Source organism: Toxorhynchites rutilus, chromosome 3 (assembly GCF_029784135.1).
Source record: "Toxorhynchites rutilus septentrionalis strain SRP chromosome 3, ASM2978413v1, whole genome shotgun sequence".
In the NCBI taxonomy this organism is placed as follows: domain Eukaryota; kingdom Metazoa; phylum Arthropoda; class Insecta; order Diptera; family Culicidae; genus Toxorhynchites; species Toxorhynchites rutilus.
In genome coordinates, this window is record NC_073746.1 from 216,316,094 (window position 1) to 216,335,295 (window position 19,202).

General features: G+C 38.2%; 1 protein-coding gene across 8 annotated transcripts in view; it reads left to right on the top strand.

Moving 5' to 3' along the window:
- The window catches only part of LOC129775044 (irregular chiasm C-roughest protein), a 354,255-nt gene extending 342,309 nt beyond the window's left edge, over positions 1-11,946 (top strand). For all 8 annotated transcript variants that reach the window (XM_055779218.1, XM_055779220.1, XM_055779221.1 and 5 more), the window contains one exon: positions 9,791-11,946. In XM_055779218.1, coding sequence (XP_055635193.1) covers positions 9,791-11,203 — 1,413 coding nt within the window. In that variant the 3' untranslated portion in view covers positions 11,204-11,946. The remainder of the gene's footprint in view (positions 1-9,790) is intronic.
- Positions 11,947-19,202: the final 7,256 nt, after the last annotated feature.

The following is a 19,202-nucleotide window of genomic DNA, read 5'->3' on the forward strand; positions in this document are numbered from 1 at the left end:
CGTGTCCATGTCACCCCACATAACACGCAAAAATTGAAATGCAATTAATTTCATTTATTGTTATCAAACTTACAGTTTCGCTACATCAAATTGTTCCTCATCTGTAGGCGAACAGAATTTTACTGCACAATAGACGAAAAGTTTGTTTAATTAGCGGGAAAATCCTTGAAACCACTATCGGAAAACTCACATTTTTTGACGAACGAAATGCTTGCTGTGTTTATGCTACCGTTTTCCTCTACTTGTGAAGTTTAACCAAAATTTTTTTACTTCAGGTACATACGGTTCAACAATAGAAGAAAATGACATTATAAAAAATCCAAGTTGAGCCGTAATTTTTGAGATAAACGGGTGGTCCAAATCACCCCGTGTTACCCTAACTGTTTTACATATACGGTGAATCTTCTGTTGCGATTCAAGAAGCCTCGAATCTGTGTCGTTTATGATAAGATTAAAGATAAGCACGGAAAGAAAGCGAAGGTAATTGTGAAACTTCATTCCCTTCCTGTACTGTGTATTTTTACATGAAACATGGTCTCAACCAAAATTGATCATATGAAGACGAAAAGTTACATAAAGAATGTCTCAAAAGTTCGGATAACATCATAGTTTCAACGGTTCAATGAGATAGTTTAAAACTCTACATTTTAAAGGTGATCAAAGCATAATAGACATTTATCATTTGTATGAACTTCAAACATATTATGCTTAAAAAGAAAAAAATAAACCATTTTTCTTCAGATGAGCATAATAATATTTCTGAGATGTTATCCAAGCCGAATGTGTCTATGATCTAAATTACGCCCGCTTTAGGGATAAGCATTCCCCATTGTACAATATTTTCCAAACAAGAAAAGATAGCTACTATTTGTGCATAGTCGGGAACCATCCCACACCTTATGCAAAGTAGCATTAATGGAAGGAAAACATATTCACAAGCGAGACGGAAAGAGCTCATTTTTTTCGTCAGATATCTCTACCTGAATACGGGGCTAAGTACATTTTCATCATCTTTACCCCAAGTGTATCAATATAAATCGCTTTTTAACCAGCGCCAAGGTGTTTTCTGTGTATCTCAGTGCGCCACCTTTCAGCTCAGCTTAATTCCAGGTCGGTTTCACCGAGCTTTCGCTCCGCTGAGGGACATACCGGGCAGTGCTTTGGAAAATTTGTTCAACGGAAATTGATTTCAATATTATAGAGAGGAGAGAGAGACTAGTCAATTCAATTTCATCGGAACGCCCGGCGGGTAGGAAAACAGATTTCTTCGGGGAAATAGCATATATCGTCAGAGAAAAATACAGTTTAATAGTATCGTTTACGGTGCATGGTTGAAATCACCTGTGTCAGAATCCAACAAGAGACAACTCATGGTACCGAATTTCGAGAACCGAGACGAACGGAAGGTATGACGCCGAACAGAAACCATTCCTACTTTTGGCCAGCGATTGGCTCCATATGACGGTCAGCATCGCCTCTCCATGTGTTGCAGCTAAGCATGGATTGTCCCCAAAAAAATGTACCCTTATTCTTCCACCTTCCCAGTGGGATCGAGGAAAAATGTTGGAAGAGGAAATCGAGCAGATTTATCGGACATAGAGCGAATCAGATTTATGATGAGTTTCTTCTGTTTTGATTTAGGACACAGCAGTGTTAACGAAGCGCGACTTTATTTCCGAAGCTACACCGGGTTGAGGGTGGATGGAGATTTCAGTTTTCGAAAAAAGCGAAATGATGTCCTTCGTTTCTTTTACACAGAACTCACAGAAGAGGCATTGTATGACGTTTATAATACTTTGGCTTTTCAAATTTTGACCAGATATGTCCACGAAAAAGTAACTGGAATTCATGTTTAAAAATGAAGATTGTCGAACACACATTCCAATTTATATAAGATCTTCATATCCTGCACGAAGATACCTATTTTTCCTGTCCACTTGGTATGAAATCATTTTGAATTTCACTCTTTTTAATCGACATAAACAATCAAAATAACTATCTGCTAGATTTCAATGATCAGATGGCTTACCGTTTCGGTTAATTATCCAAAAAAAATTACCCGGTTGACTATTCTGCCTATGTTTACATAGGAGACGTAATCGCCAACACCATTAGTGTTGGTAAAACGCAATTTTATTGTTTTTTTTGCCTATAAGCGTAATGCAAATTTCCAATGAAATTATCTGTCCAGTTGAAGGATATTATCGGCAAAAAGAGGGCCTAGGAGACTTTGCAGATTAAAACATATTTTTTTTCCATTTGGAAAACGCTTATGTCTATTTATGCGGCCAATCAATCGTTTCAATGAACATTTGTTCGCATAGCTAGACGTAATCACCAGGTTGCTCTGTCTGTAGCGTTAGTATTTACATTTCCGATAATAGTCAAAACGTCTCCGTCGGTAGTTTCAGTTTGTTATCGGATCAAATCAAAAAGGTTTGGAAGAAGTTTAGTGAAATGTCTGGAAAAGATGCTCTTGAATTATTGCGAGTTTAGAATAGTACTCTTTCCTGAATACTCGGGTCGGGCTCTGGGATATGATAAAAACAACAGCTTCGTGTTTTTTTCAATTAATTGAGTTTGTAGATGCAATCTGCAATGTTGGTAATTTTAGCAACATGATTTATCACGATCAATCGCATAAAGATAGTGGAGTGACTTACACCACCGGTATGAGAAAATGCTGAGTATGTAGAATAATTCGATGTCTAATCCGAGAAGTTATACGTCTGAAGATTTAAATGCAGAAATTTAGGTAATTATAACATTAAAAAACACAATTCTTTCTCTTTGTGTTTCGATGGTTTCTTATACTCATCTATTAGGAAACACTAAGTAATAACACACTATCGTGACAGGCATGTTTGGACTCTACAAAGAATGTGATTCAAATGTAGATTTAGCTTATAGCACATAATTCTTATAATTCATGATTTTCGAACGATGTATGAAAGATGTGTGAACTACGTCTCTTATGCGGACAAACAGTGATTTTTCGGAGACGGTTTTTCTAAATTGCTCAAATGTTTTCGAACAAAAAATGTTTGTTTGCATGTTGAGCAAACGAATGCAAAACGGCGAAAAAGTCGATTTTGTTCATTTTGTCGCTTACGTATCCTATACAAACATGGGTAGTTACTGTTTTTTTTGCAGGACGTATTTCTCGGTATACAGTGACAGACATTCATTTAGCTGAGTTCCATTTTTTGTATTTAGAAATTAAAACACATTTATTACTGATTTTTATACATGTTGTGCAGATCATTTATATTAAAGGTAATTTTTTGTTGAAACTGAGAGTATGTTACCATTTTGATAGCAAAATTAGTGAAAAAATATAAAAGATGATTAAACATTCGTTTAGTCAAATTGTAAATTTCCAACAAAAAGATTGTAAAATTCAAGAAGAGCCCATATATTTGGTATGACCTCCATCGTTTCGTTTCTATTCAAAAATACGGTTCGGTATCGAATCATACAGCTTCTGCAGTGTTGCCATATCGATTTTGGTCCAACACTCCTGAATGGCTAAGATTCCCAAGAGGGTTTCAGTAAGATTGCAATCTGGACTACAGGCTGGACAGTCCAATAGCGAGTATTTTTCTCAGCAAACCAAACTTTCCACTGCTTGGAGACACGTGGATCGATGCATTGTCTTGCTGAAGAATGATGTTCTTATGCGCATCGTTTCCTTCGATTCCCGGTCACCGTAACATCCAATTTTTCCAATGAATTGTTTGATTCTCGTTGATCATAGAAATGAATAAACAAAATGTTTTCACTGGAAGTTCTGTATTGAGTGTCACAACAAGTTAGTTGTTAGATTTGAATTTACCAAAATGAATTGACGAATGTTAAAAGTTTGCATGACTGAATCGACTGAGAGGAGAATCATGTTTCGTCTTCGAAAATGTTAGATCCTGACCATAACTTCTTGTCGTCGTCTTTGCATACTAAGTATGAAACTTCTTAAAACATTCGGATCTGCTCAAATCACATGGTTCGTCACCATGTTTCTGCATTCTTCATCCCAAAACAAGTACTATTCGACGAATGCAATTCGGACTTCCTTGTTGCGTGGTAGAAGGTGTGATACAGGTGTCGTATTTGTGAAAGAAATATTGATATCCTCGTTTCAAACCTGACGAATCTTACAAGCGTCTACAAGGAAAAACCAGACTGACGTAGAACGATGTCTTTATACTTTACAGGAAATGATGAAAGAATTGCAATTACAACTCAAAAACGTGCATTTCAAGCGAATCAACACAATTAATAAACTCACGAATAGATTTACATTGACATGCATTAACTTAGGGTTACTTACACTGTAAACAGAAAGTGAGTAACAACATACATTATTTTTGAATTTCTCTCATTCATCTGGTTCAATGTAAAACAAATACATATACCCGAATGCGACAAATCCCCAAATGTGACATGTAAAAAAGACAAATGACAAATCAGGTTATGATTTTTGTCGAGTCTCCTCATATTGAATAATATTTTATCAATACAACATGCAACAAAATCAACAAAAATACGCAGTAAAATGAAAAATTGTAATGAGGAATTTTGAAAATGATGCGAGAGGCTTTACTGATTTATTTTTAAAAATTAGTGTAAGTACAATTAAAATGCCGTCTTCTTTTCTTGCAGTATTTCTCTCTAAGGCTAAGGGATCATTCAGAAACGAACACGGGTTTTGAAACATTCTTTCGAAAATTGAGCAAGTGATTTTAACATGAAAAATATAAGACATGTATATCTTAGAAATGTGGAATGAATTGGTGAGGTGGTACTTACGTCACCGCAGCGCCATTTTGGTTATGAAATTATTGTTACGCATTGAAATTTATTCTGAGGTCGAGGCGAAGTCCCCATCTAACGAGGATAAGGAACCGAGGCGGCCCCAAGCCGCCGAGCTGACGCAATCCGAGTCGGCCGCTGACTCGCCGTCGGAAGCGGCGTTATAATACTTTGGTTTTATAATACTTTTATCTCCGTTCAATGCATTATCTGTATTTTATTTTTGTTTTTTAACATATTTCAATATCTTCTTCTATGAATTTTATGCCGACTGCTCATAATACACTCGGGTAAATATTACATTCGGGTAAATGTTACATTCGGTTAAATTTTGCATTTGAGTAAATGTTACATTCGGGTAAACAGTCATTCGGGTAGATGTTCCATTCGGGTACCTGTAGCATTCGGGTATTCGTTACATTCGGGTGATTGGATTTCAGGTGAATGTCTTTCGGGTAAATGTGGTACAATAGTCTTCCTTTGGCCTTCAGAACCAGCTGCAGGCACTTCGGCATGCCATCCACCCAGTTTTTAAGGTGCTGTGAATCCATCTCTTCCTAGGTGCGCTCTAGGATATCGAAACATCGACATCGAGAATCGCTCACAAATTTTCGGTGGGGTTGAGGTCTTGGATTGATGGAGGCCATTCGAGCAGTTTAATCCGACAAGCGGAAGAAAGACTTGGTAGTATGCTTCGGGTCGTTGTTCTGTTGAAATACAAACTTCTTTTTAAGGCCCATCTGAATCAGCGAGACCTACGGATATTCCCGCACGAATCTCCCACCATTATCCACAAGACACTCCACCTCTAGAAAAGCACCGCCAAACCACCCAGACCAGCCCGTTTCGACCACTATGCTTCCTCCCCTATCACTGTACTTTGTATGTGGCGCTCCTGAACCTTCTCATTCGATCAGCGCCATTCATGAACCCACCCCTTTCGGTCAAACGGCCCAAATTTATATTCATCCGTCCAGAGAACCGTTTCTCAGAATTCTAGGGACTTTTCAGCATGCTCCTTAGCAAACTTAAGCTTTCGGGCAACTTTGCTACTCAACCCCTGTGCTACGAGACGGCGATGAACAGTTCGACCAGAAACTCAGCCATTCCATTCCAAACCGATATAGTGGTTCTCAGATTTTCGTGGAAAGTGGTAATTTGTTCTTTATCACAAAACATTAGACCCGTATTTTTTCTGCATTCTGGGGAGGTCCAAAGCATTTTAGGGTGGTCCAAAAAATCATTTTTCCCTTTTTTCCAATGATGACTTTTTTTTAAATTGTAACTTTCGAACTACTGAACCAATTTAAATGATAGACATGTCAAATTGAAACCGAGGAGTTAGTCTTCACTGTTATAGTTCTATCGGTTTGGCATGGAACGACTGAATTTATAGTTATAGTTATAGAATATATACTTATTTCCGGCGAAGTATTGAAGAATGAAGAAATCTGGAAGAATCACAAAAGAAAGAGGATTACGCGTTAATTCAAGATATCAGACTATCTTCAAAATTTACAGCTAGTTTCTGCAGATTTAAAAAAAAACATCTGTCATCTCTGAAGCTGAAAGGCATAGTCAGTATATGTGAAGCGAGTAATCTGATGAATTTTCGGGAAGGCAGGTTAAGGTTAAAGCAGACTGATATTTTTATGATTTCGAGAAAAACGAGCTTGAAGTTTGATGTGATAAGGGTTTTTCATCGAGCGTTCAAAACAATTTCGATAAATTATTTCTGCTGTACTCGTGGTTTTCAAATCTGATAAATGTGGAATGTAACTTACAAAATGTTGAACCTAATGCAATCAATAACTATAAATTTTTAATTTTGCGACTTGTTCCACTCTGACCGATCAATTATGAATGAAAATAAATTGTTCTATAGCCAATGAATATACTATGTTGTATGATAACACCTAGTAACAAAGATGTCTATTATGGCTTTTGGCCAACACTTGACGGATTGTCTCCAATAAATGTGAAACGATGAATTACCAAAATGTGCATCAATGTTTTCGAGGTAATCTTAGCGGTTCGTAATATACTCGCTTATCTCTATTGGAGAGCATCGATTCACATCGAATTCTATTAGTTTTTTTCGTATCCGTAGTTTTTATGAAATCGACCAATTTGACCAATAATTTCTCTCGTTTCCAACGTTCCCTACAAGCTCCGAGTGTAGAAATATTGTTCCTTGTTCCATAATTTACGCCATTATTCGTAAAATCCATTAGGAAATGGATATAGCCAGAGAAAAATAATGATATAGGCAATATCTTTCTCCGTAAGTAACCCTTTGTCATTTTACAAATTTTTGATCCAAAAAACATAAAATGATGGAACAGATGCTATAGAAAAAAAAACCGAAAATACGAAAACATTTGTTTGTGGCGCGCGTTTTCACACACATGTGTGTGTGAAACTATACATTGTTGTCACCATTACAAACAAATCTAGTAATAAATTGAAATCATCTTCATCTCTCTTGACTGATGACAGGCAAAATTTAACTGGTCTTATAGAAATTGGACAGAGTGTATTCATACATAGCTCTTCATCAGCTGGAACAGTGAAATGTTGAACAAAAAGAACATCATTTTCCAAGTTTTAAGTCATTCGTTGTAACAAAACTTGTTCACACGGGGATATCCAGATTATAAAGGTACTATACGGGAACTTCGATACAACGTACTCTCGTACCCGCGATATAATGTCACTCGATATAACGTACACATTTTCAATGTGTTAAAAATATTTTCGGAATAGGTACTGAGAGTTTCATGTCAATCTCACAGGTTCAACAAAGGACACTTGGCGGGTATAGGTTCCCAAATTTTAATTAGAGCATTGAAAATCCCATCAAAACAATATACCTGTGTCTGGAACCATAACCCATAACCAGGACTTCAATGTAAAATTTGCAGTACATGCTCTGCAATATGACTTCAACACTTGTGCTAAAGAATTAGGGTGTAAGCGGTCATTTCATCTATTTACCCTTAATGTTTGATTCAGTGAAACTCCGAAATCTCAGTACATTTTATAGCAGCGGTCGTAGTAGGCGTATCTCAATTTTTTACAGCAAATTGTTTGGAAAAACTGTTTTGCACGATGATCCATTTTGTTATGGAAAAGTTGTGCAGGATGGATGCACACCTACAATAAAAATCCGACGGTGCAAAACAAACGGAACAAAAGTTCGTTTCGCTGATAAATTTGCCAGGAAGTTCTTGATTTTTGCAGCTGTGAGCTTGAGCTTGAGCTTGGGTAAACTGTACACTTCGTAGTTTCTCTCCGTGATTCACCTGAACCAGCGAAAATGCACAAAGAACACACCGAATGACGCTTGGGTGTAGCAAACCATTCTCATTATACAAGTTTCGGTGATTCAAACTTTAAATAGTCAATAACGACACCGGCTACGTCCTTACAGTCATCAGGGGAAGGAAAGGAATTTTAGTATGATATTCGCCGCCCGAAGGCCAGAAGGGTCACCTCTCTATAGGTTCCCTAGTGTTTATCAAGGAAGGGGTGGGGAGAGAGGAGTGGTGTTGGGGTGAGGTAAAAATCCGGATTCACTGTGGTTAGTGGTGTGATTAACCATATGATAACCATTGATAACAGCTATTACAACCATCCTCCTTAGGGACTTTGGGACCTCTGCTCTGGTTCTCAATAGTTTCAGGTTCTTTTTCGGGCATGCTTCTATAAAGATCCGTCATTCGCAGGCGAAGTTTGGCAAGGGATTTGCAGCTGTGGACAGAAAACAACAGTTTTCGTCACAAACAAGACAATGGACTCGAAAATGTATAGGAAGAGTGCCTGTAGAAACGCCCGATGATGTTTTTGCCAGATTTGGTAAGCTGCCACTTCAGTCGAGGGGTGCTTCAGTGGTACCGTGACAATGGGATCGATTACATTGAAACAGACCTCAATCCTCCCAATTGCCTCCAACTCAGAATTGTGAAGCGGAATTTCCAAATTGATGCCTAAATGACTCGGGATGCTGCAGACATGAAGAGATCGTGGAAAAATGGCCGCTGAGGTAGACCAATGGACAGTCCAAAACATGTTTTTTACATTTACCGAATCCCAAGATACAACTGGATTTCCAGCTTCTAAATGAATCAAGCTTCAATCAACAGTATGAAGGGAAATAACATGAGAAAGGTTGGCTTCATCTTCTAGTTGAACCTTTTCACCATTATTTATCCACTTTACACAAACAGCAACACATGAAAGTAATATAAGCTATGTTCCTGAGTTCATTATTATGCCTCGATATAACGTACAATTTTGAAAGTGAAATGTACGTTATATCGAAGTTCCCCTGTACAACTATTTGAAGAGAAATTCCTTAATTATAGGGAAAAAATAATTGTGTATCCGAAAAATAATTGGAGGTAACTGACATGAAGGATCTCGTTTATGTCTTCGTTTTCTTATTGAACAGCATATCCGCAGCAGGAAAATAATAAAAATGAACTTCTACTGAATTGGTTTCTTTTTCCATCACTGTATAAAAGATAGGAGCCAACATGGCAACGTGACAGAAGCATGCCATGCGTTTCTATTCAATTGTCGCTTCCATTGAAGGAATACACTCTGATTGCATCCTAATCACCAGTTTTTTTTTTCTGAGCACACTAACAATTCACTCTGAGCTATTTCACGAGTTCTTAATAACAATCATTGTTGACATTACCCAAGGAGCAAGATACCACAGATTAGGAATGAATAATAATTACTTATGATTAACAGTGTACGGTTTATTCTTAGATTATGATCCAGGGTAACATTAGGTACACACAAAATACAGTGTGTAACAAATTTAAAACATTTTATCAGCAAACTCACTTGTTACCAAGTTTAATGTTTCGTTAGTTAATTAGTTTCATTTTAATGTATTTTTTTGTTCAATCATTTGTTCTTTCTCCCTTGATTTTTCCTGTGAACTGAAACGAAAAAAAAATATGTGCAGTCAACAAGAGCGTCTAACACCATCACAACACAAAACAATCATCTGCATCTAGGTTACGGTGTAAATAATAGCAGTAATGCCGATCTGGTAGTGGGTGCATTGCGACATCAGCGTGACCTGTTCAGTGGTTCGCTGGGTATACCGGATGTGACAACGCGCGTCGGGAGCGTGATACATGCATTCGAAACGATGGCCCACCAACGGCAGATACTGGAAAGAAACAGCTGCGAAAAACCGTACGATGCTTTCGTGGGGCCACGGTATCGCTCCCATAGAACGAACGTAAAAAGAGTTAATGACATTCGCCATAAAATCATATTACCCACTCCCAAAGTACCTCCAAACTCTACCGACTTCATGACAATTGCACAGGAATCTTTTCCCATTCCAAACAACCCCTCCACCAATATTATCCAAAGCTGCGGCGGCGGCAGCAGCAACGTAAACAATAATAGTTGTAGAAGTAATAATCTTCATATTAATAACAATAATTTAGAGCATTATTTTCTCCACTCAAGTAACCATAATAACCAGCCGAAATCAAGATCGGGTTTACAGGCAAACACTAGTCCCGAAATCCATTATAATCTGACTAATGATAATGAATCAAGCAATTTCGATTCGCTGAATCTGGACGATGATTACCGTAAAAGCTCTTTTGGCAAGCAGTCAAAACTTCAGCCAGCCACCGCGGCGAGTACTCTGCATGGCGCAAACCAACATTACAGCGAATCTGCTGCTAGCATTGCCAACAATATTACAAACTTCCACAGTAGCTCACATCCAGCTGAAGAAACCACAACCAACAGTTTCAGCAGACACAATCCGAACGTATTTTTCAACGCGCCGCCATCACAACCCCAACCCTTGTCATCATATGTCCCGGAGAAGGACATACCATCATCGACGGCGACAATCGATGCTGTGGAAAAAGTGGCGTCAACCTCGCCACAAACGCTAGTGTCTACGATGCGATATTACAATCGTGAAAATAATAACAGCAGTGGCACTCATCGATTCAGTTCTAGTGCAAACGATGGCAAGGATGGTGATAACAACGCCAGGAATGATAAATTCCTTCGCGGTTCAACCGTCAGTCAGTCGTTCATTAAGAACATGAAGAACATACGGAGGAAATCCTCCTCTTACGACCTGCAGAGTGCTAATGTTGGCGTGGAAAGTGCTGCCGCACATTCCGCCTCCGAAGCCATCAAGCAACGCAAAGGAGCACTCGTGACGACGGCTGCCAAACACCTCTACCGGCGTACATCGAATAGTCGGAGTCCTGATAATGACATGGATGAATCAACCACTAGTAGCGCGGTCAAGCAAGCTGTTAATGTTGAAAGCAATCGTTACTCAAGTAAGCGGAAGCTGTTCCAACCAAGAGCGTTAGATAAGGCGGAAATCTGACAATGGTAGCAAATACTCGGTCACTAGTTTATAATTTACAATCGTTTGGCATTTGCAATATACTACTCAAACATTGTCCGAATTGTCCAAACATAGTTTACATTGATGCTCGCGCTATAAAAGTTAAATAGCGTTTTCCTTTAGGCGAACGAAACTCAAGTGTCATAAAATGTACCATAAAGCGAAAAGAAAAAGCTTAATCTCACCCTGTATATAGTAAAATGTACTTTTTAGCCATTAAATCCCTGTTATTGAATTTATAATTCACGTTGGATCGGTTCAATTATCCTCTCCAACAGCAGTTAAAAGTGTACATCGCTTACTAAACATTGTTAATGATATGAAATCAAACACAAAACAAAAGTACTTCCAAACTGTCATCAAAAAGACTTTATTATACAAGAGAAAGATCCTGTTTTTATGTTAGACCATTCTAGACAACTTCAACAATTAGCTATATTACTGTTGTAGCTAAACTTTACAGAACAAAAAATCGCGTATTTTAAGAAGAAACATCGATAGCATATAGGAACGCCAATGGCAAATGTCGAAGAACGCTATTTTATAGAAGAAATGTTGAACGTAACGCTGAGTGTAAGTACAATGAAAACTAGATCTCGACCGAACGTACACTTTACATACATCACCGAATAAGTTTAAGAAGGAAATTAAATCAAAATGGAAAATCTAACTTACAATTAAAGTGTGTGGAATAAAGAAAAACTAATTGAAATACTAATAAAGGAAGTGTCTCATTTCAAAAAAGAACTAGTCCACTGTGGTAAGTATGAAAAAATATATAGAAAGTGGTGTCCAGAACCCGACCCAATTTTTGACGTAGGACATCGAAATTATAAAATTCAATTCGGTAATTTGCCTCATCGTATATTATTTTTGAATAAAACGAGATCTGAGAATTACGAGGGCAGTCCGATAAATACTTAGCCTACAAAAAAAAACAAAAATTTCTCAACATAGTTTCCTTTCAGTTCGATACACTTGACCCAGCGATGCTCCAACTTCTTTAATCCATCTGAAAAATACGTTTTCTCGAAGTCTGCAAAGTAGGCCTCCGTGGGGGCGATGGCCTTCTCATTCGACTCAAAATTCTGCCCGGCGAGTGACTTTTTTGAAGTTTGGAAACAAAAAAAAAGTCCCACGGGACCAAATCTGGAGAATACGGTGGATGGGGCAGCAGTTCGTAGTGCAATTCGACCAATTCGGCCGTGGCGACGGCGGAAGTGTGAGCCGGTGCGTTGTCATGGTTCTTCTGCAATTCGGCGTCGAATCGGCCCAATGATTCGGCATAGTAGAGCCCTGTGACCGTTTTGCTCTTTCCAGGTAGTCGATGTAGATCACCCCTTGTGAATCCCAGAAAACGATGGCCATCACCTTTCCGGCCGATAGGACAGTCTTCGCCTTACTCGGAGCACGACCGCCGGGTGAAGTTCACTGTTTGGACTGTTCCTTGGTCTTTGGTGTGTACCAGTGGATCCATGTTCCGTCGACGGTCACGAAACGATGCAGAAACACCGTGGGAATGCGCTTAAACAGCTTCAAACACTGCTCTGAAGTGGTCTCACGGTTGTGCTTGTTGTTCGGAGTGAGCAAATGCGGCACCCATTTGAGATGCCCACTGTTTCAGCTATCTCGCATTTTCAATCGGCGATCTCCCAATACGAGATCGTGGATTTTTGTCAAATTACCCTCCGTGGTAGTCGTTTTCGGGGCACCTGGACGTGGCTCATCAGAAACCGACGTACGACCAGGTTAAAACTCGTTAAACCAGTTTTTGACGGTCGCCATCGGAGAAGAAGAGTCACCGTATGCAGCGCCCAAGTGCTCTTTGATTTCGCTGCGCGATTTCTCTTCACCGACCGATATTCCTCTTTTACCACACACTTTTACCCGCTTCCACACACGGTCAAAACAAAACTACGAGTCCGATTCGGCAGAAATTTTGACAGTAGCCGTTTAGGAGAATGTACTATTCGATAGTAATCTCTCTTGCTATATTGACACCATCGGGCGATGAGGCTTAGTACTTCTCGGACCGCCCTCGTAATTTTTAAGTTAGATTGGTTGGTCTCGATTATACATTATTCGATTATATGTGTCTTATTTCCAGCGAAAATTAAATATTTCGCCGTTAAGGTGAAAGTTTCTTGGCTATTATGAGTACAGTGGAGTAAAACCAGGAATCACCATGAATTGTTTGAAATGATATGCAGTGAACTTAAAAAAATATAGAAGTTGTGTGTCATAGAATGAATTGTAGATAAGAGAGTTTTAATTTAGTTTATTATGATTTTTTTTTTTAATAAATTTAGGAATAATTTTAATTTTTCTTTTTAATTTTAAGCTTTTAAGTACGACCCCGTCAAAAATTTTATACAAATTTTTGACGGTCGCCATCGAAGAAGAAGAGTCACCGCATATAGCACCCAAGCGCTCTTTTATAGAGGTTGGGTGTCATAGAACGAATTGTAGATAAGAGAGCTTTAATTTGATTTATTATGAATTTTTTTAAATAAATTTAAGAATAACACCTTAAAAACCACAAAACTTTTCACTTTTGAAATGTTACTTAAATCCACTAATTTAGATGTTTCACAACAGCATCTTATCAAATCGTCTTATGTCTTATGTAGCGATCTTCTTGAATTATAATCAGTTTACGACTGAATGAAAAATTAAATTCTACTTTTATATTAAAAAAAAAATCTCTATATATGTATATATAAAAATCTCGTGTCACGATGTTCGTGGTCGAACTCCTCCGAAACGGCTCCACTGATTTTGATGAAATTATGCACAAAAAACTTGGTAGGCATGAGAATAGGTTGTACACTATATGCGATACCGCAAGGATACCGATTAACCACAAATTTAAACCTCCATACCCTATTTTGAATGATGGTTTTAGTAGTTTTGTACAAACGATATTCAAATAATTTAACGGTCCTTCGTTTTAGAAACAAAATAAATTTATTTATGTTGTTAAATGGCAGATGGCGCTACACCCGCTACATCGAACTTTCATCCACTGGAAGTATTTTTGAATGAACACAACGAATTATTGAAATACTTCAAATCACACTTGCTCTGTTTACAAAATGACAATCATGCTATTGTCATCAATCCTGATCAAACACCTACTGGAGAACACCTTTGTAAATTCAATGTACAAGCGTTCCTAGAATCATAGATGGCGACTGCACAGTGACGCGGGAAATTGTGGTTCGAAGAAAAAACAATAAAACGCACATCGTTCATACGACTCTCTCCATGCCGCAGTTTTTTTAACGCGGCTCGCATTGACCGCGTAAAAATTCAATATGCTAATTGATGTGACATTTCACGAAATAAGTTTGTATAATATCACTGAAAAGTAGCTGAGAATTAAAAGAAGATACAGATAGCATGATTGTAGCATGCAAAAAAATTTAGGTAATCAATTGTTAGAGTATGGGTTGCCTTTTAAACTACTAATTCACTGTTTGTTAGAGACGGATTTTGAAAATTACCCAGTTTATTTCTATGCCATGCAATACGCCTTGAATGTATTCTAAGTGACTAGCTCTGGAACATGTGTGACTATAATGCAAGTAAGAAGCCTTTTAGAAGAAAAATCGCCCAGCTATTCTGAAGGGACAAGACGGATATAGCATAAACATTAAAATGTGACACCCTTCTAAACTCGAGTCGACCACGAGTATTCGGTTTCCTATTCTATTAACCATAGAATTAAGGAAACATGTTAATATTTTCTAGTGAAAAAATATAGTTAAAAGCGCGACTCCTTTAAACCTATGTAACTGAGCCTATAAAAATAAACGGATTATTAAAAAAAATAAACATTAAACAACACAGCCCCGCTAAAGGTAATTCATTTATTATGAACATCATATCTCATTTTGAATTGTATCATATGATGATTCAATATGATCAGGACAACGTCATTCTACGATGTCGTGAGCTGTCTCAACAATTTACTATCGACATATGCGCGAAGGTAAAAAGCGCGGTTCACATTGAGTCATGTCGGGTTCGGTCCCACATATTGCTTGATGTGTTCGGTTGAATTGAAGACGCGAGGATTAGCTCATACAAACATTTTTAGTTTGGTTAGTCGACAAAATCGATAGGCCCCGAGGATATCGATAATTTAATTTGCTTGGAAATTGAAAAAAAAAATTTCTTTCATCGATTTCAGTATTTTTTAATAATAACATAATGTATTTTCTTCAAAAAAATGTCAGTGAATGTTTGAGTAAGGGCCGTGGTCTGCTGTTCGACACAACTTTGTCGCGATGCTCTCACAAGAACGTTGTACGGCACTTACGTCCATTTTCCGGATACAATTCCGGATTCTTGTAGTCAGTTGCTTCGTGTCCTTGGCCCTCCAATTGTTTTTATACACTAGGTCACTGAGTGAGCCAAAGAAATCCTCTATTAGACGGCACTGGGGCAAATTTGTTGGGTTACGATCTTTCGGCACGAACGGTATCTTTTTCTCCTCAAGATACGCCAGCGTCTTCTTGGCGTAATGGGAAGACGCCTTGTCCGGCCGGAAGACGTACTTCCCATCCGCGTGATGCTCGTTCAGGAACGGCAGCAGGATTTTATCGAGGCACTCTTCTCGATAGATTTGTTGGTTGATTGCCAGACCGCTCGGCTTAAACCAAGGCTTTGAAATGCCCCGGTCGGAAATGGCGATGTACAACATAACCTTTTTTTCCAACTTGTGCTTGAACTTGTATTTCACTTCAGGCGGTGTGGATGACTTGTCGCTGGAGTAGTAATTATCATTTCCTGGAATATGCGTTTTGGACAGCGGAAAATAGCTTTCGTCGTCCAGAACGAAAGACGTCCCGCGGTATTTTGTGGTCATCCACTGACACTGTGATTTAACCGTCTCAATCTGCTCCTCCGTGTACTCCGGCGACCTCGTTTTCTTCCTGCAGACGATTCCTTCCATCTTGAGGGTCCGATGGATCAATACGTGGGAGCAGCCATATTTCCGACCGGCGTCACGCAGGCTGGTTGCGTCCTTGTTGTCAAACAGCTTCTTTAACGATGTCTTCCTCTGCTTCGTCATTATCGTCACCGGACGACCACTTCCGACCTTCCGCTCTACGTTCAGGGTACCCAGGATACGATATACCGTACTGACAGGTACATTTTCTTCCTTAAAATGTGCCACCGTGAACTTTTTCCTTGCTGGAAATGCGTTTCGTAGAACCGTACAATGCGTTCGCGGAGCACCATCTTTGCTTTGACTAAATTCAAACTAGCAAAACCAAACACGCCTACTGTTTCTAGGGAGCCCAAAAAGCAATTTTCTTGGAGAAAGAAAATTTTACGCTCTTTATTTGAGTTACTGAAAGGTATTGAAAAAATTTTCAATTTTTATTTAACACCCGTTAACCCGTATTCTGAAATTCGAGAGATTGAGATTACCCGAACGGATTGCAATTTTGCATTTTGTAATCCGTTCGACTCAAAACCAATCGAGTTGTGCAAATGTGGCAACCTTGCCATACAATTCGACATAGCCGACATTGAGCTCCGTGCTCCATTTATGTGAACCAAAATGGTTATAAATTTTCGGGTGGAATAAACGCGCTTTTAAAACGAAAATTTTAAATGAAAAATTAGCTCTACATATCAAATGTGTTCTATGTAAAAAGATAATACATTCTCTGCATGTGGGGAAAATCTTGAACGAAAATCGTGTCTGGAGATGACTTTATATTATAAATAAAGTTTTGGTGGTAATGCAAGGAAATTCATAGGATTGTTTCTTCTATGTATTCAAACGACATCGAGTAATCATTTTCAATTAATAGTTGTTAAAATCAATTTGAATTTGTTTACGGGTTTGCCAATCTGTAGTAATCTGAGAGTAATTTGCTCCACAAATACAGATAAATCATTTTGACATTTGTTTTGCGACAAGGCAAGGTTGCAACATTTACATAGAACGATTGAATTTGAGAGGAACGGAGTTTCAAACCAATTGGTTTCTGGGATATGGGTTACTGTTCGATATTGTTACCACAAACATGGTTTATGCGTGGATCTGAAACTTGAATGGCGTATGCCTTGAATGGCGGATGTAAAAAGTACAAGGCGTTTACCTAAAGATTGCACCAACGACACGATCCCAAGCGTACCGTGATGTCCGATATATCAACGAGGAAATACAGACAATGGCAGACAATCTTCTTCTTCTTCAATGGCACTAACGTTCCTAGAGGAACTTCGCCGTCTCAACGTAGTATTACTTGCGTCATTTTTTATTAGTACTTAGTTGAGATTTCTATGCCAAATAACACGCCTTGAATGCATTCTGAGTGGCAAGCTCTAGAATACGCGTGATCACAGTGCAAGTCGGAGGAAATTTCTTTGACGAAAAATTCCCCCGACCAGAACGGGAATCGAACCCGAACACCCGGCATGTTAGTTATGACGCTAACCACTCGGCCACGGGAGCACAGACAATAATCCACAGAAATCAACAATGTAGACATTGAATCTGGCAATCGTTGGGCAGTGTCATATTCGCCTCAGCTGAGCAAAACACTCTATGTTCATATTAACGTTGAGTTCTGCAATTCGATGTAAAACATTAAATACATTTGCAAGTCCGTTTCTCCCGACTCATGTCCAATCACTGTTCGTTAGACGCGCTACTCTTTCGTTTCAGTCTGGCCGGCAGCAATATCTGCGTTTGTGGCCGAGGCTACCACGACATCGAACACGTTGTTTGGTCGTGTGAGGTGTATCTTGTTGCCAGATCGAATTTAGAGAACTCCCTTCGGGCTAGAGGAAGGCAGCCCAATGTGCCGGTGAGAGATGTGTTGGCTCGGTTAGACCTTGATTACATGTCCCAAATATATGTTTTCCTTAAATCTATCGATGTTCGTGTGTGATTATCCTTATATCCTTATACCCTCCATTTCTTCCTTTGTGAGTAATTGGTCCGCTTGCTATAAACAGGAGAATGAAATGTAAATTCACAATAGATGTACGAATAGATTTAAGAATTAAGTGTGTGTGATTATCAACATTGTAATAATTTCCTTATACCCCATCCTTTTCCTGAGAAAAATATGTCACCCTTCTAATCTCGAGTCCACCGCGAGTAATCGGCTTCCCACATTACTAACCATAGATTTAAAAAAATTGTTCATATATTTATAGTTTTAAAAATATATTTAAGATCTCGGCTCCTTTAAACTTATGTAACTGAGCCTGTAAAAATAAACGAATTTATAAAAAAAAATTGCAAGTCCGTGGATATGGATTAAATATGTCTGTATTTTCAATTCAGAATACCGATTTGAATACTCTTTTGAATTGAAACGATGAAAAATTTCGCTACAAAATAGGCAGGTACATCAGTTCCATTGAAGTTGTTTTTCATAAACAGTTATAAATCTAAACGTCCATCTAGATAACGGCAAGCGCGTATTTTCCACCGAGACAACAATCGAACAAAACTGATATTGATTTTCTTCATTTAATTTTTTTACTCTACGACAAAAATATATTACTTTTTTCACCTTACGTTTAACTTTCAAGAGATCAAACATATCAGTGATGATATGAATTATTAAATCAAGATACATTATGCACATTTTCGTTCAAATCTTTCAATTCGTTCTGTTTTGTTGATCACATTCGATTAATGTTATGGATCGTTGAAACTTTCAAACACGTTTACAATACATTATGTTTCATTTAACATCTAAAATATTCACTAGCAAAACAACGTTTGCCGGGTCAGCTAGTATATGTAAAAAAACAATTTTTTTATACGGTTATACTCATGATTCAGTTATATACAGTGAAATGAAATTCGAGACTCTATATAATCGAGTAAGCCCTGTAATTCAATATGACCTCCATTTCGGTCGATTACTTCGACTAAGTAGATAATTTCTAATGTTAGAGTATACTTTGCGGAAGTTATCATCCGACATTGACTGCC